This window comes from Condylostylus longicornis, unplaced genomic scaffold (genome assembly GCF_029603195.1).
Source record: "Condylostylus longicornis isolate FDR11 unplaced genomic scaffold, ASM2960319v2 ptg000003l, whole genome shotgun sequence".
NCBI classification, from domain to species: domain Eukaryota; kingdom Metazoa; phylum Arthropoda; class Insecta; order Diptera; family Dolichopodidae; genus Condylostylus; species Condylostylus longicornis.
Window position 1 is genome coordinate 2,152,535 of NW_026577972.1, and position 14,562 is coordinate 2,167,096.

General features: G+C 26.6%; 2 protein-coding genes across 2 annotated transcripts in view; both read right to left on the reverse strand.

Moving 5' to 3' along the window:
• The window catches only part of LOC129607278 (transcription factor castor-like), a gene marked incomplete at its 3' end in the record, with an annotated part of 38,559 nt that extends 36,546 nt beyond the window's left edge, over positions 1 to 2,013 (reverse strand). Inside the window, exon 1 of the mRNA XM_055518169.1 lies at positions 1,975 to 2,013. The remainder of the gene's footprint in view (positions 1 to 1,974) is intronic.
• Positions 2,014 to 7,480: 5,467 nt separating this feature from the next.
• LOC129607288 (tigger transposable element-derived protein 1-like) lies at positions 7,481 to 8,364 on the reverse strand. The gene is made up of 2 exons (XM_055518181.1): positions 7,778 to 8,364; positions 7,481 to 7,616 (listed from the first exon to the last, which is right to left on the reverse strand). The coding sequence occupies exons 1-2, from the start codon at positions 8,362 to 8,364 to the stop codon at positions 7,481 to 7,483; spliced, it is 723 nt and encodes a 240-aa protein (XP_055374156.1).
• Positions 8,365 to 14,562: the final 6,198 nt, after the last annotated feature.

Consider the following 14,562-nt stretch of genomic DNA (forward strand, 5'->3'; position numbering starts at 1 on the left):
GAGGTTAAAACTATTTTAAAGAGAATATATGTTACACCTCACAGTTATTTTCTCATTTTTTATAGCAAATTGTAAGTTATATTGGAGAGCTATATGATTTAAATCAATCTTTATTTTGTATAAAAATACTGTAGTTTTGAGAGGAGTAACAAGTACGAATTTTTTTTAGTATAATGCTTTTTGTTACGGGTATAGCAAAAAATTACTTACATAAATTATCACTTGGCCTGCAAAACTTTTCGATTGCAATGAAGTTAATATATAGCAAAGTTGTAGAGGATGATGTAGTTTAATGCATCTAGAAATTCTAGCTTTTTTGAGATAATTAGCGTTTTTTGAAAAATTTTCCGTTTTTCAATTTAAGATTCTGTGGTTTGCAGGCTATTACTTGAAAACGCTAAGTCTGGCACCAATCATTGGTACATTGTTGTAAAGGTCTATTATTCAACACAATAGCTTCCAAGCTAATATGGATATTAAGCTAATATGGATATTAGCTTAATAATGTCGAATTCTGAAGCGATTTAACCACATCGGTACGTCCTGGTAATATTAAAGTCTGCCCCATAGTCAGGTATGTCATATTTGTTATTGTAATAAACATATATTTATTCGCCAATTGGATAACAAGTTTGTATATTGATATCACAGAGTTGAGATAGTCAACTGTATTTTTTCTCGTTTTTCAAATACATTATATGAAAAAATTTTTTTGCGTGAGATATTTTTCAATTGAATCTTTGAAGTTCTTTTAATGTTCTCAATAATTTCAACAAATTATCTTAATATTTTATTATTATTGTTGTGTTGTGCTATTATATATTACTAGATTTGTACATCCATTAATATATAGTAAATATGTTAGGATTACAAAAGAATTAAAATAATGAAAACGACAAAATAAAATTAAATTGGCATTCTTAATTTTCTTTTTAAATAATATTCAATAAATTCAATAATGCTATAATGTACTCGTATGTTACTATACAAAATTCAAAAACTTGAACTTGTAACCTGAATTGCGTGTAGAAAATTTTTCTTATTGCAGCAATTTGAATTTGAGATAAATACCTATAATAAATATCTAAATGTTAAAAAAAATCTTAATATTTTTCGTATAATAAAGTCACTTTTTTTCACTCTTATTAGAATGACTAAAATTTTATATTTTTGATAGACCTAACAAAAAGTTGTGAAACCCAAGCTCAGTTTCCATTTTGAAGTTTACCATTTTCCAAATTTTATCCTTTAAATGGCTCGTTAATTAGTCCGCTTCGGATTCCAACTGTTGAAAGCTTGTTTTGAAGAACTATGTTGAATAGTAGACAAACATTGGGAAGCGTTAGAGTTATACAAAAGTCGGATAATTAAGATCTTTTTCTTTCGATCACATCTTACCTTGCTCGTATAAGAAATGAGATATGATGGTTATACTATTTGAATTTGTTGGTTTCTGAAAAAAATATAATTGTCGTACCATCATATCAAAACTTTACAAATGACATGTTCAAATTGGAAAATTTAATAATGCAATACAAGGTTACGCATCCACTTCTTAAATTATATAAAGTTTTATTGTCGTTATCACTATGGTTTCCTAATTCTATATAAACTCTTGCTTTAAAGTTTTGATAATTTTTATAATCATATAACAACTCGTAAATGAGGTAAAAAAACATAAAATAATATTAATATTATTAATAAGTTGTTTATCATAAGGATCCCAAGTTACCTTAAAACAACTTTTCCTTCAGACTAGCCCAATGGGTCTGTCGGAATGCGAACTTTTATTTCGAGTTCTAGTCTATGCCTAAATCAACAAAAACCACACAAATATTTTTTATTTCAAAAAATTCGTAATTTGAGAACGAAAAATTTAAAATTTTTAAAAAATTTCAGCAGAATTTTAAGTATAAAAATTATAATTATTGAAGATTCTAATAACAATAAGCAAAATATTTTTTTTCTACTTACCATCAACTAATAATTTTTTTATTTCTTCTTGTTTTTCAAATTTATTGCGATCAGTAATGTTCAATCCATTGTAAAAATTTAATAAATCTTCTCTTAATTTTAAAGTATTTAAACTATTTTTGTTATCCATTTTAAATAAAAAAATTTTTACTTCACTTCAATTACATTTTTTTTTCAATTACTTTTGAAAATTTTACCAAAAGAAGAACAAATTAATTAGAATCTGAAATTAAAGAAACAGAAATAAAATTAAAATTAGTAATTTATAATTTTTTTTCTTTTAAATTACAATATTTAAAAAAAATTTAAATTGGAATTTAAAACTTACACATTTTATAATAATTGTGAATTATATTAACCCTTTTCAATCTATATTGCAGCTGTACTATATTATTTATTAAAAAAGTGCCTAAAAAAATTTAACTATAGGAATTTGTTATTAAGAATTTGTTGTTTTTCAATAAATGTCTGATCATTCAATTTCATATCAAAATAACGGTTCTTAAAAATATCAAATGCTTCTTTTGATCATTTTAATCAAAAATTAATAATAGTTGATAATTAGAGATATTAAAACCAAAAAAATTCAAAAATAGTGCCATTTTTCTGTTGTATTTCCTGTATACCACAAGATTTAAAATTTAATAACTTAAAAAAAGATACGTGCGGGTGCTTAATGGCTTTAGCAGCTGCCAAAATTGTTACTTCAACAAGAAAATCTTAAAGTTTCAAAAAATTTCGTACAAAAATATCCGGGTAAAGAAAACTAAAAAATTAAAAAATTGGAAACATTTATTTTTTTTTTTAAAAAGAATACTTGATGTTCCGAAAGTACACAAAATACATTATCAACCAAATGTTACTTCCAAATTCATAACTAGACCTCATATCCTAGATGATATCCACAGGGATTTAGGAATTCCTTTGGTTTTGAATGAAATTAGGAGTTGTGCTACAAAGCATAGGGCTCGTCTAGAACAGCATGTAAATATTGAAGCAGCTCGGCTGCTAGACAATGGCGTTATGACAGAAAAACTTAAACGAACAAGACCATTCGATTTAACATGAAATACCAATTTCTTTATGGAAGGTATTTAATTCCTGCATGGAAAAACCAAGTTAGCGAGGAGGTAATAGTTGGTCTGTAGGACCAGTTTTATCCGTTCAGAGTTTAAGTGATTTTTTAGCGTAAGAGTCACGCTCCCCCACTGTCGGAGGAAAAAGGCAGATAGAGCTGTCCTTCTTCGTCTTTCGAAATTTTTCACCTAGTATAGAAAAAAAAAAAATAACTAGACCTCTATATTTTTTTGCGTGAACCTTTTCTATCTTTTTTCGAATGCTATAAGCAAATAAAGTTGTTTCAAACCAATGGTTTGTATTGAAGCACTTTTCCCCTCAGCGAGTGAAAATACTGCTTTTGAAAACAATCTATGCATACCTACTACACCACTACAATTACTTTCATTCAAAATAAAGCAAAAATAAATTTAAAGAAGAGTTAACATATTGTTCAATTTTTGAGGGTTAATAATATGAGTTAAGAAAAATAACGATATTTTTAAATGACATAGAATTTGCCGTTAGCTTATAACATTCGTCATATGAGGCGTCAAAAAATCAAATTTTACAAATTTCGAGAGGCGATAACTTGAGAGGGGGTGGAGATGGAAAAAAATTTTCTTCAAACGAAATAAAAATTAGGGTCTAAAAGCTGTTAAATTTCAGACTTTCACAACCTGAAGTTAAGAATATAAACGACATCAAAAATTTTGAAAAAACGGATTTTAGAGTTCACGTAGGGTATGCCACAAGGTTTCACTGCAATAAGTAGTTAAAAAATGAAATTTTTACAGCTTTAGTGGGGGAAAGTAAAAATTTTCCTCTACAAGTTTCTAGTAAAGATCTATATACTGGAAAGGAGGAACTGACGGACGGACAGAGTGAAACTAATAAGTACTTTTTAAGAGTTTTGCCACCTTGTCCCAAATAAAAATTTTATCTATTTTTAATGTGTTAAACGATGATATGTAATATTATACCCTTTACTTAATCAACCTTAATAACCCCCTTATTTGTTGCCACTTTAGGTGAAATCATAATTATAAAATCCTGAATTCAATCTAAAATAAAGTATGAGCAGAAAAATGTAAATTAAAATAGCTCACATTTAACTAACTGCGATTTTTTTCTAGCTGAAAGTAAAGGAAACTTTCAATTAAGCAAAAATTTTGCAAACATGTATTGTTTAAATTCTGTTTTAAATTCACCCTTATTCAAATATGTATGTGTGCATGCTGAGATTTTGAAGTTGCATTTTTGCTACAAAATTCAGAACTAATTATAGTAAATTTTTAATTTTTCAATTCAATTCAATATAACTGTATAATTATTGTTTTGACATAATGATCAGATTTATGTATGTATATACAAAAATTTTTATATAACATTGAAGTGGTTAAGGACATAACAAATTTATACAGTTTAAAGTACAATTTGAATTACTGGTAAAAAAAGTATTTAATTATAATGACATATTTTACGGAAAATTGAATAAAGCACCTTTATAAACGTCATTTTTCGAAAGATTATTAATACGAATATTATATTTTCTAATCTTAATAATCAAGTTCGATCAACTTATTTGTGAAACAACCACAACACATGAAGAACACTTTGATCACGTCGGAGAAGATAACTATAAATGATTCAATTTAGTTAGTAATAACGGCAGGTTTCTACAAATAAGAGCACATCGCAACGGAATCAATATATTTGTTAATGAAACTCACTTACTGGAAATTTCAGGTTCACATGAAAAGCAATTCACCATCTCAAACATATGAAAATAAGAATTTAAAAATATACTCGTAATTTAAGCTATATATTTCTTAATCAAATTTTACTGATAACTGTTAAAGGTGATACTAACAACGGCCTTATAAATTGTTTAAAGAATGTGAGAATGAAGAAATTTTAACATTTATAACTCAATTAACTCTGTAATAATAATTTTTAATAATTCTCTTAATTTAATTTTAATCATTATTTATTTATGTTGAGCTTAAACATTTTGCAACAATTAAAATTAAAAAACACATAAACATATACATATATATTTTTTTTTAGACTGTTACAAATAATTATTGACTTCATAATCAATACTTTCGTTTCTACATACGAGTACATACATTCTACATACATGTACCTTTATTGTACATATTTTCGTATGCTTATATATGTATGTACGTAAACAATTGCACGAAAAAAATATGATATTCAATTAACTTGATATTTAAATTTTAAATAAAAATCAAAATTGAATCAGAAAAAAAAGATTTCAAATGAAAAATTCATTTGGTTCGTACTTGGAATTAGAACAAAAAATTTAAAATTTGATTAAATAAAAATTAAAAGCGGGAGAATGAAAAAAAAGCGACTGCGGTTTAATATATAAAAACAAAGAGAAGAAAGAGGGTGTAGGGATTAGGGAGATGCATAAGTAAATAATAATAATAATCGCCATCGGCAGACCACCGACACATTTATTTTTATATTACAAAAATTACTGCTAAGAAAAGTAAGAATATGAGAAGAGAATAAAACAATAACAAAGGAAAAGAGAGCAAAAAAAACATTACATATACATATACAAAGTACTTCTTGGTTTGGTGAACTTAAAAAACACAAGAGCAATAATAAAGAAAAAAAAAGGAAATGAATAAAGTGGGAAGGAATAGTTTTCTGGAGAAAAGCAAACCTTTTTGGGAGGTAAATCACAAAAATTATAATGAAAAAAAAAAATCGAAAAATAAAACAATAACATTAAAAAAAAATAAAAAGCGATAAATTGTAAAAACTGCGATTTATGCAAAAAATTCAAGATGAAAACAGTACAAGAAACATTGTAACCAGAAGAAAACAAAAACAACAATAACACTACGTATGTGAATGAAATGTGATTTAAAATCAGTGCTGCCAAATAGATTAGCCAACATATCTGCAATTTTTATAAATAGAACTTCATTTTGAAGATTTGGTAAAAAAAAAATCTTCACGAAAGATTCGAGATCTTCAATTGAAGTTTAATTGAAAGAAGTAGCAAACCAAAATATCACAAGATGGAAATCTGTTATATATATGATGTCATATGCCATATGCGCATTTAGTTAGTGCTTCAAGTCTACAAATATAGAATTAATTGCAGTGAAGAATATCAAAAATTGTCTGTCATGGATGTGTGTCACCTATTATATTTACTTTTTGACCAAAATTTTTCTTTGTGTACTTTGAAAAATATTGAAAAAAGTATAAAAAATTCTAAACGCTACCATAGCAATAAAAACATCAATTTTGAGGATATTTTTGTTTGTAAAATTTAAAAATTTTGAAAATCTCATATAGAAGTTTTGCACAAAAAATGTGGCGAAAATATCTTCATTTTGGAGTAAAATTTTTAGTTTTGGCAGTACTGTAATAAGAAAAACAAAATCAAACATGAAAATCAAAAGAAGAGAAAATAAAAAGAGAAACAATTAAATTATTCTCTTTTGTATTTTTCCAAAAAAAAGATCGAAAAAGAGGTTGTTAGTTTCAGCTAGGCTGTTCGTTTCCTTTGAGATAAAAAGATTTTTACCTATCCTCTATAGAAATTATAGCCGGTCAAGGTCTTGAAAATTCTATTTTTGGACTACTTTTTGTATCAAACATTTTTTAAATTCAAAGGAAAATGCTACTTTAAAAATCAATTTTTATTTAGCATTTCATGTCTTATGTTAATTTTTCTGGATTCTGCTATGAAAATGATTGAAATTGTATGTTATAGTGTATTGTTTCATAATTCAGCAATTATTATTTCTATTGCTTAATTGTTTTATAAGTTCTAATTTCTGAAGGTTGTAATGATAAAATATTACTATACATTTTAAATAAGAGGAAAAATATTACTGCACTTAATATTTTTTATTCTGCAATTTATTTCAATTGATCAAAATTTCCATCGGGTTTATAATATTGATTTTGATAAAGAATAGTTTATGGCAATGTACGAACGTATATCCGAAGCAAATGATTCATTATAATAAATGTCGGAATTTAAAAAATTAAATACAGGCGTCCCTCGTATAACACGGTTAATTCGTACCGTGCTATATCGAAACCGTGTTATTCGAAACAAGGTATACCGTGTAGTATCGAGACCTTGTCTTGTGTTATATCGAAACCGTGTTATACGAAACCTTGAAATAATATAAATAAAGGCAATGTGTACCGTGTTATATCGAAACCAAATCTTAAGGTGTAAAATTTTATGATAGCTGAAATTTCGTTCCAAATACTACATAAATGAAAAAGGAAGTTACCTTCAAGTTTTTATTAAGAAAAATAAATGAAATTCAATTTTATGATGAAATACAAAAATTAAAAAATACAACAAAAAATATATTAAATGACTAATAATTATAATTACATATTATAAAACAAGTAGAAACAGCTTATTACGATTACAAAATTAATTTTCATCATCACTCTCATCAGAAATTACAGCTAATCTTCTTTTTTTTCTCCAGGTTGGTTGAAACTCCTCTTCACTAGTTATTTCTCCATCATGACAAAGGTTATCTGACGTAGTAGCAACTACCTGATAACTAATGACGTACAATTTGGAGGAAAAAACACAATTTTTACGTTAGGATGATTCAACTCTCTACTATGGCTACCTGCATTATCAATGAGCAATAAAACTTTAAAGCTCAAATTTTTTTTCTTCAAAAACTTTTCTACTTCTATAATAAAACAATTTTTAAACCAATCTTCAAACAAATTTTGCGTCATCCAGCCTTTTTTATTTGCTCGCCAGAAGACTGGTAGATGAGACTTATCAACGTTTTTCAATGCTCTGGGATTCAAAGAACGATTTATTATCATTGGTTTTACTACAAAATTTCCTGATAGGTTACTACACATGTGAAGGGTAACACGATCTTTACAAGTTTTATAACCTGGTGATTGCTTCTCATTTTTTGAAATAAAAGTTCGAGACGGCAGTCTCTTCCAATATAAAGCTGACTCATCGGCGTTGAAAATTTGATCTGCTGAATACTCTCCCTCTTCAATAATTCGCGGTATTTCCAATATAAATTTTTGAGCAGCTTCTACATCTGCTGAAGCTTGTTCTCCTTGCAATTTTACATTGCGCAAAGAAAATCTTTTTTTAAAATTTTCAAACCACCCTTTACTTGCCAAAAATGATAGGTTTGGTTCTTCTTTAGAAGAAAGTTCATCTTTCCTTAAATGTGTGTAAACTCTGAGGGCTTTTTGTTTAATAATATTTGTACTCAAAGGGATTTTTTTATCTAAACAATCTTCTATCCATATTATAAGAGCATGTTCCATTTTTACGATATTTATATCTCTTTTGCGGGACACACGTTTTGCACCTTGCGAGCAACCAAAGGCAACATTTTTTCTAATTTCGCTTTCATTTTTGAATATTGTTCGAATAGTAGCTTCGTTTAAATTTAATGATTTTGCAATCGATGTAGGTTTTTCTCCGCTTTTTATACGATCTAAAATTGCAATTTTTTCTTCGAGTGAAATAAATTTTCGTTTAAATTTTTGCTTCTTGATCTTGTCAGACATTATCTAAATTTAGGGTCCAAAATAAGATTTACAATAAACGTTACAACTTCATTTTTTACATACCTCAAATTAAAATTATTATGCACTTATAAACTTGCAAAAGAAGGCTTTTTTACTACGTACTTTTTACTTTACTTTCTAAAATGTTAAAAACAAAGCAAGCTAAAACTTTATCAACTTCATTTACAAAGGACAAAACGCAAATGTACTTTCACTTCTCAAAACGAAATGAGATATTTTTTTGTAGCAATAAATTTGTGGTATTCCCCTTATTGAACGGAAAAAAAAATTAAAATTTTCAATGCATATTTGTTATTTATTTCAAAACCCTGTTTTACCGTGTAATATCGAAACCGTGTTATATTAATCTCAATTCTTGTACCGTGTAATATCGAAACCGTGTTATATTAATCTCAATTCTTGTACCGTGTAATATCGAAACCGTGTTTTACAAGTACCGTGTTATACGAGGGACGCCTGTACACCAAATATTCATAAGAAGCTTAATCGATTACACTTGTAATCCCTATCACTTGGTGCTAAGAAACTATTTTATTTTAACAATATTTTAGAAATATTACTCGTTAATATTCTTACAAAAGTTCTGCAGCAAAACTATTAATTATAGAATTAAGTACTTTTTGCTTGACACTTTGTTAGAAACAATCTTGATAACTTTGTTGAAATAATTGGGAAATTTTATAAACATTGTGGAATTATTTCAATTCTCGATAAAATAAAAAAGTGGTCCCTCAATTTTATATGTATGTTTATAGAATTTGGATACATGCAAGATTACCTTAAAATAAAGATCATACAATTTTTCAAAATGTAAATCAAGCAATGTCGGAATTGTGAAAAATTTTGAAGAATCAAGAAAGTAGAATAGTCAAAGTAAAGCTTCAATTTAAATCAAAATATCTAATATATAAAATAAAGTGATGTCTTTAAATATTATAATAATAATTTTTTGTGACATTTCCATCAAACTAAAGTAAAATGGCAACAAGCAAGACTTGCAAATATTTAGTTTACGAAATTGAGAGTTTATGCTGCTACCGTCGAATTACAAATTTTTTATCTTTCAAATTTCTTTTTTCGTCTGTCAAATTAGAATTTGCATCTACCAAATTATTTCTTTTCCTTCAACTAAAGTAAAGGTAACAATTTTTTTTTCCTTTATTTTGTCACATTCAATCATTTTTAGGATCCGCATATGATTTAAAATGCGAATAGAAGTATTAATTTCGCGAAAAATATGTTTATTCAAATATTTTCACCTTATGTAATCTAAAACTACTCTAGAACCCGTTGAATACGTTATGTAATTCATGAAAAAGCCCTTGTTATGTTCCCAAATCATATTTAATAACGTGTCTGTCTGCACACATGGAATTTATACTTAAAATTAAAAAAAAAAAAAACAGAAAAATCTATCGAAATAGATTTTAAACCCCTGAACTTTGGGATGTGTTGAGCTGTGAACATCGTTTCCACGCAAAGTTTTCGTCTACTTATGAGGGTCAATACACTGGTATAATATAACGGTGCACATATGTAGTTACATGAACTGTGTTTAACAGAACTTTCATACAAAAAAATGTTTCATTTATAATTTATACTCTTATCTAATTCGGAGTACCTTACAGCTAGTGTATGACAAATCGATTGTAATTTTTAAAAAATTGTGCCCACATTCACTATATTACAATTAAAAAATTTTTAAATACAATTTAAAGTTAAAATTCTAAAAACTTTGTATACGAAACAGTGAAACCTATATAATTTTATTCTGTTCCATTTTTGTCCGGCTTTATTTGAAATTTTTGTACAGGCTATATTGTAAAAATATTTTCTAAATTGTATTTTATTCTAATTACTGTTCTCTCTAACGGATGTTTATACTGGCTTATAAAGATATAAACAAAATAAAATAAAAAAACTGTTTGTTCTTTGTTTATTTTTATTTTTTCTTTCAATTCCTGATTTGATTTGTCAGTTATATGGAATTTCAGTTGAATTTTGATTTATATTATGGCACTTGATTAATTTTCAACTTTTATTTTAAAGTTTTTTAGTTTTGTTTTATTTCTTTTTCTTTAGAAAGATGGAAAAATCGTATATTTTATAATTTTGAATAAAATGAAATTTTCATGTGAATTTGAAATAAAATTATATATAATCCCGCCAATGGCTTATGACGCTCCAATATATGCATACATATATACATACAAAAACAGAGAAAAGTACCCAACAGTGCAGGGTTTGTAAACGAAATTCTGATTTTTAATTTTAAACACTAAAAAATGTGTGATTGGAGTGAAATTATAAAATTAGCTTTTCACTTGCGATATTCAACATACACATATTGGATATTGTTTACGTTTCTTTTAAGGGTGCCTGAGTTTCAAACATATATATATATACATATATTTATGTAACGAGTAATTTAATTTTGAATTTGCGACATAATTTAAATTTTGATGTGTATGTTATTATTCTCAATCTCTTTCCTATTGCTTTCTTTATTCAATGTCTAACGGGTTAGAAAATAGATCCAGTTTTCCTCTTAATTTATTCATAATTTATTTTATTGCATGTTATTTAAATGAGCACTTAGGCTCGTATGTAAGGCAGAATCGCTACTCATAAAAATTAACTGGAATAAACTAAAATGTTCAAAAAATTAGAATAAAAATTTGTTAAATGATAAATTTGGCATGTTAAACACTTATTTGTATAGTCTAATTTTAGTTTTATTTCAAATTTGTATTAGATTGTGTTGTTAGTGTTGTCAAACCCGGAAACTTCTTCATTATTTTCTTATTTTTTGTTTTCCCACAAAACAAATTAACCCGAATAAATGAAAAAGTTTTTGTAATATTTTCAATAAATATTAAAATAAATAAATAATTTCTCAAATTTTCGATAATTGAAAGCTCCATTTTTAATGTAATTTTTCATGAACTGTCGATAACATCCCAATTACTGGTGTTCATTTTTAAGTATGGCTTGCCGTAAGTATCACATTTTGAAAACTACTCATTCAGCGAATTGTATCCTGTTGCTTTTATAGCATTCAAATCAGCAATATTTTTCAGAAGGTTCGATTGTGAAATTCTCAATTGAGAATTCTCGAGAAATTTTCTTGGTGAAAAATTTTCATTTTTGATGAAATAATACATCTCAAAATTTAAATTATGTGACAAATTCGAAATTTAATTACTCATAAAGTAAAGTAAGTTTTTTTTTTAATTATGTTCTTTATCGGAAATAATTGAATTGAATTAAGAACCTGAAATATTAATGGTGAAGTATGCTTATATGATTATAATGATTCACTGATATTTGAAACTAAACCTGAGAGACAACTTTAAAAGGAAAATGAGAAGATTCGGTGAGCAATAGAATATAAAAATATTATGCAATACAGACTGCAGTTTCGTGTCATATACATATACTTTATTGGTTCGAAAATGCTTTTCTTTAGTATTACATAATCTTATACAGATTCGGTAATGTTTTAATCTAAAACCTACAGTAGTAGAGGGCTAAATAATTAAGATCAACTTTTCAAGATAAGACTTTGGCCTTTTTTAAGAATGTCATATGATTTCTGCTAATGACCATCATCTGCAAAGTTGACACTGGCATCACATGCCTCTTATCATTTGACTTTTGAAATTAATCACATTTGCAAAAATTCATTTGATATTTTTAAATTCAAATGTGGTTGAAATATGTACTTGTTATGCGGTCCAAAAACTACCTCTACAAAAATCACGTAAATTAATATTTTTATGTACATATGTACCTATAAAGAAAGAATCAACACTTACTCAGTTTCATCTGCACCAGATTCGTAATTTTATTGAAATTCCGATTCTCTTTCAGTTCGCTCAATTTCGCAATTACTTTTTTAACTTACTAACTTGCAGGGTAGAGTTTTTGAAATGCTGACAGATATCACATGATCATCATGTGACATTTTTAAAAAGGACCGTTATATATCAGTACAGTGTAGTCATATTGAATCCATCTTTAAATTCAATAGTTTTGTGTTGAAGTCGATATATATATGCCATATAAACATACAACAAAACTAGTCAAAGCTGGAAATGTAAGTTATCGAAATATTTTTTCATCTCAGACAGTTTTCGGAGATATTTTTGTATAAAAAATAAATAAACTTGTTATTTGCTGTAAGATTTCCGTTGTACAAAATCATTTAAATTAAAATTATACGTATAATGAAATATGTTATAGACACTAAAATAAAATAATAAAACAATCAGTAATTTCATAATTTTCGGCATTTTTTGACGATTTTTTCATTTTTAAATTTTTTTAGGGACAACAGAGTTGGAAGTTTTCCGGAAAATACACGATTTTGTCTTTGACAGCTTTCATCTCTGACAAATTTTACTGTACATAGTTGTGCATATTCTTAGATCGCAAATTGTACATTTTGTAGCCAATCAAAGTTTTGTGACAAAGAACTGAAGCAAAACCAAAATTTTTGAAATTTTTTTTCTTTATTTAACACACTTACAGTTTCAATTTTTCTATATGGCTTCCTTAGTTGAGAAATATTTTATGATATTGTAATAAAAATTAAGCCAGTGCCGTAATAGTATGAGGTATGTACATATACACATACATATTTGCAAATATACACAGTAGGTAGATAAACTTATATTTAACTTAAAAAAAATGATTACCTATAAGGAATTAACATTAAATAAATAAAGCAACATTAAAAAAGAAAAAAATGATTTGGGTGTATTGAAGAATGAGAATGAAAAGAGAAGGAGAGTGATGAAACAAGGAAAGGAAAGACAAAAGAGGAGAAGTAATAATTTTTTCTTATTTTGTTGGTGACCTTAAAATGTCAAATCACACCAAATCAAAACACAACAACAACAAAAAACAAAAAAAATGATTAATCAAGATATTTGCTGTTTAGCATATTTTAAAAACAAATTGAATTAAATTCGTTCATATTCATTTGTTTCACGCTCTCTGTCTATTTGTGCTTAAACTGGGAAATTTCCGCCCCCAATGTAGAGAGAAATTGAAATAAAAATTTGCGTGCAAAAAGCATTTTAGTAAAAAGATGATTTGTTGAAAACAAAATTTTGGGCTTTTTATTTCCGGTTTCCTTCTACAGCTATTTTACTCCGTTTTTTTCATTTTTCTTGTTCTTTCTAAGAAGTATTTTATTTTTATCATTTCTCTTATTCGAAAAGAAGTGCAAAATTTTAATGTTTTATAAGTTTCTACTCCTACAAGAAGAAAAATTAAATTTTTTTAAGAAGAAAATCAAACCTTTGATTTGTACTTTATGTTAAGCAAATTTTTACACAATGTCGTACTGTAACAAGGATCTTTACGTATAACGGTGCTAATTAGTCTAGCATCGAATATCGGAGCATTTCTGGAAATTTTTCACTGATATTGTTTGTTGTTGTTTCATTTATAAAACAAAGCTACAATATTTTCTGCTACAATAAAATATTATGTGTATTCGATATAAAATATTTGCTTGTGCATAATATATTTTTATTTATTTTGACAATATGTTTGATGCTTTTTTAGAAATACAAATAAACATTTTAAGCACTAAGTCGCTAACGTAAGATAATAATACGTTTTAATATAATTTTAAACCGATGCGCAGCCGTTGTCTGTAAACCCCTATCGTTGTTGTCTCTTATTTCAGAAATCAGAACTTATAGGGCTACATTGTGTCGTAATACAATATAATATACAGTAATAATTATTATTTCCATATTAGGTATACATAAATTTGAAAAAACGAAATGTACTTAATTGAAAAACTTTTGTTTAATTGATTAACATACAATGTATGTATATACACAAATTATTTTTTTGATAAAATTTGACAAAATTACGAAAATTACATAAACAAAAAATTAATGAATATTTTTA

What these genes read in the sequence shown, in the direction of transcription:
- LOC129607288 (XM_055518181.1), bottom strand. Translation starts at nt 8,364, where the DNA reads ATGGAACATGCTCTTATAATATGGATAGAAGATTGTTTAGATAAAAAA. An exon ending in CAAAATTTGTTTGAAGATTG is followed by an intron (nt 7,617 to 7,777) that starts GTTTAAAAATTG and finishes GTACGTCATTAG; the next exon opens with TTATCAGGTAGTTGCTACTA.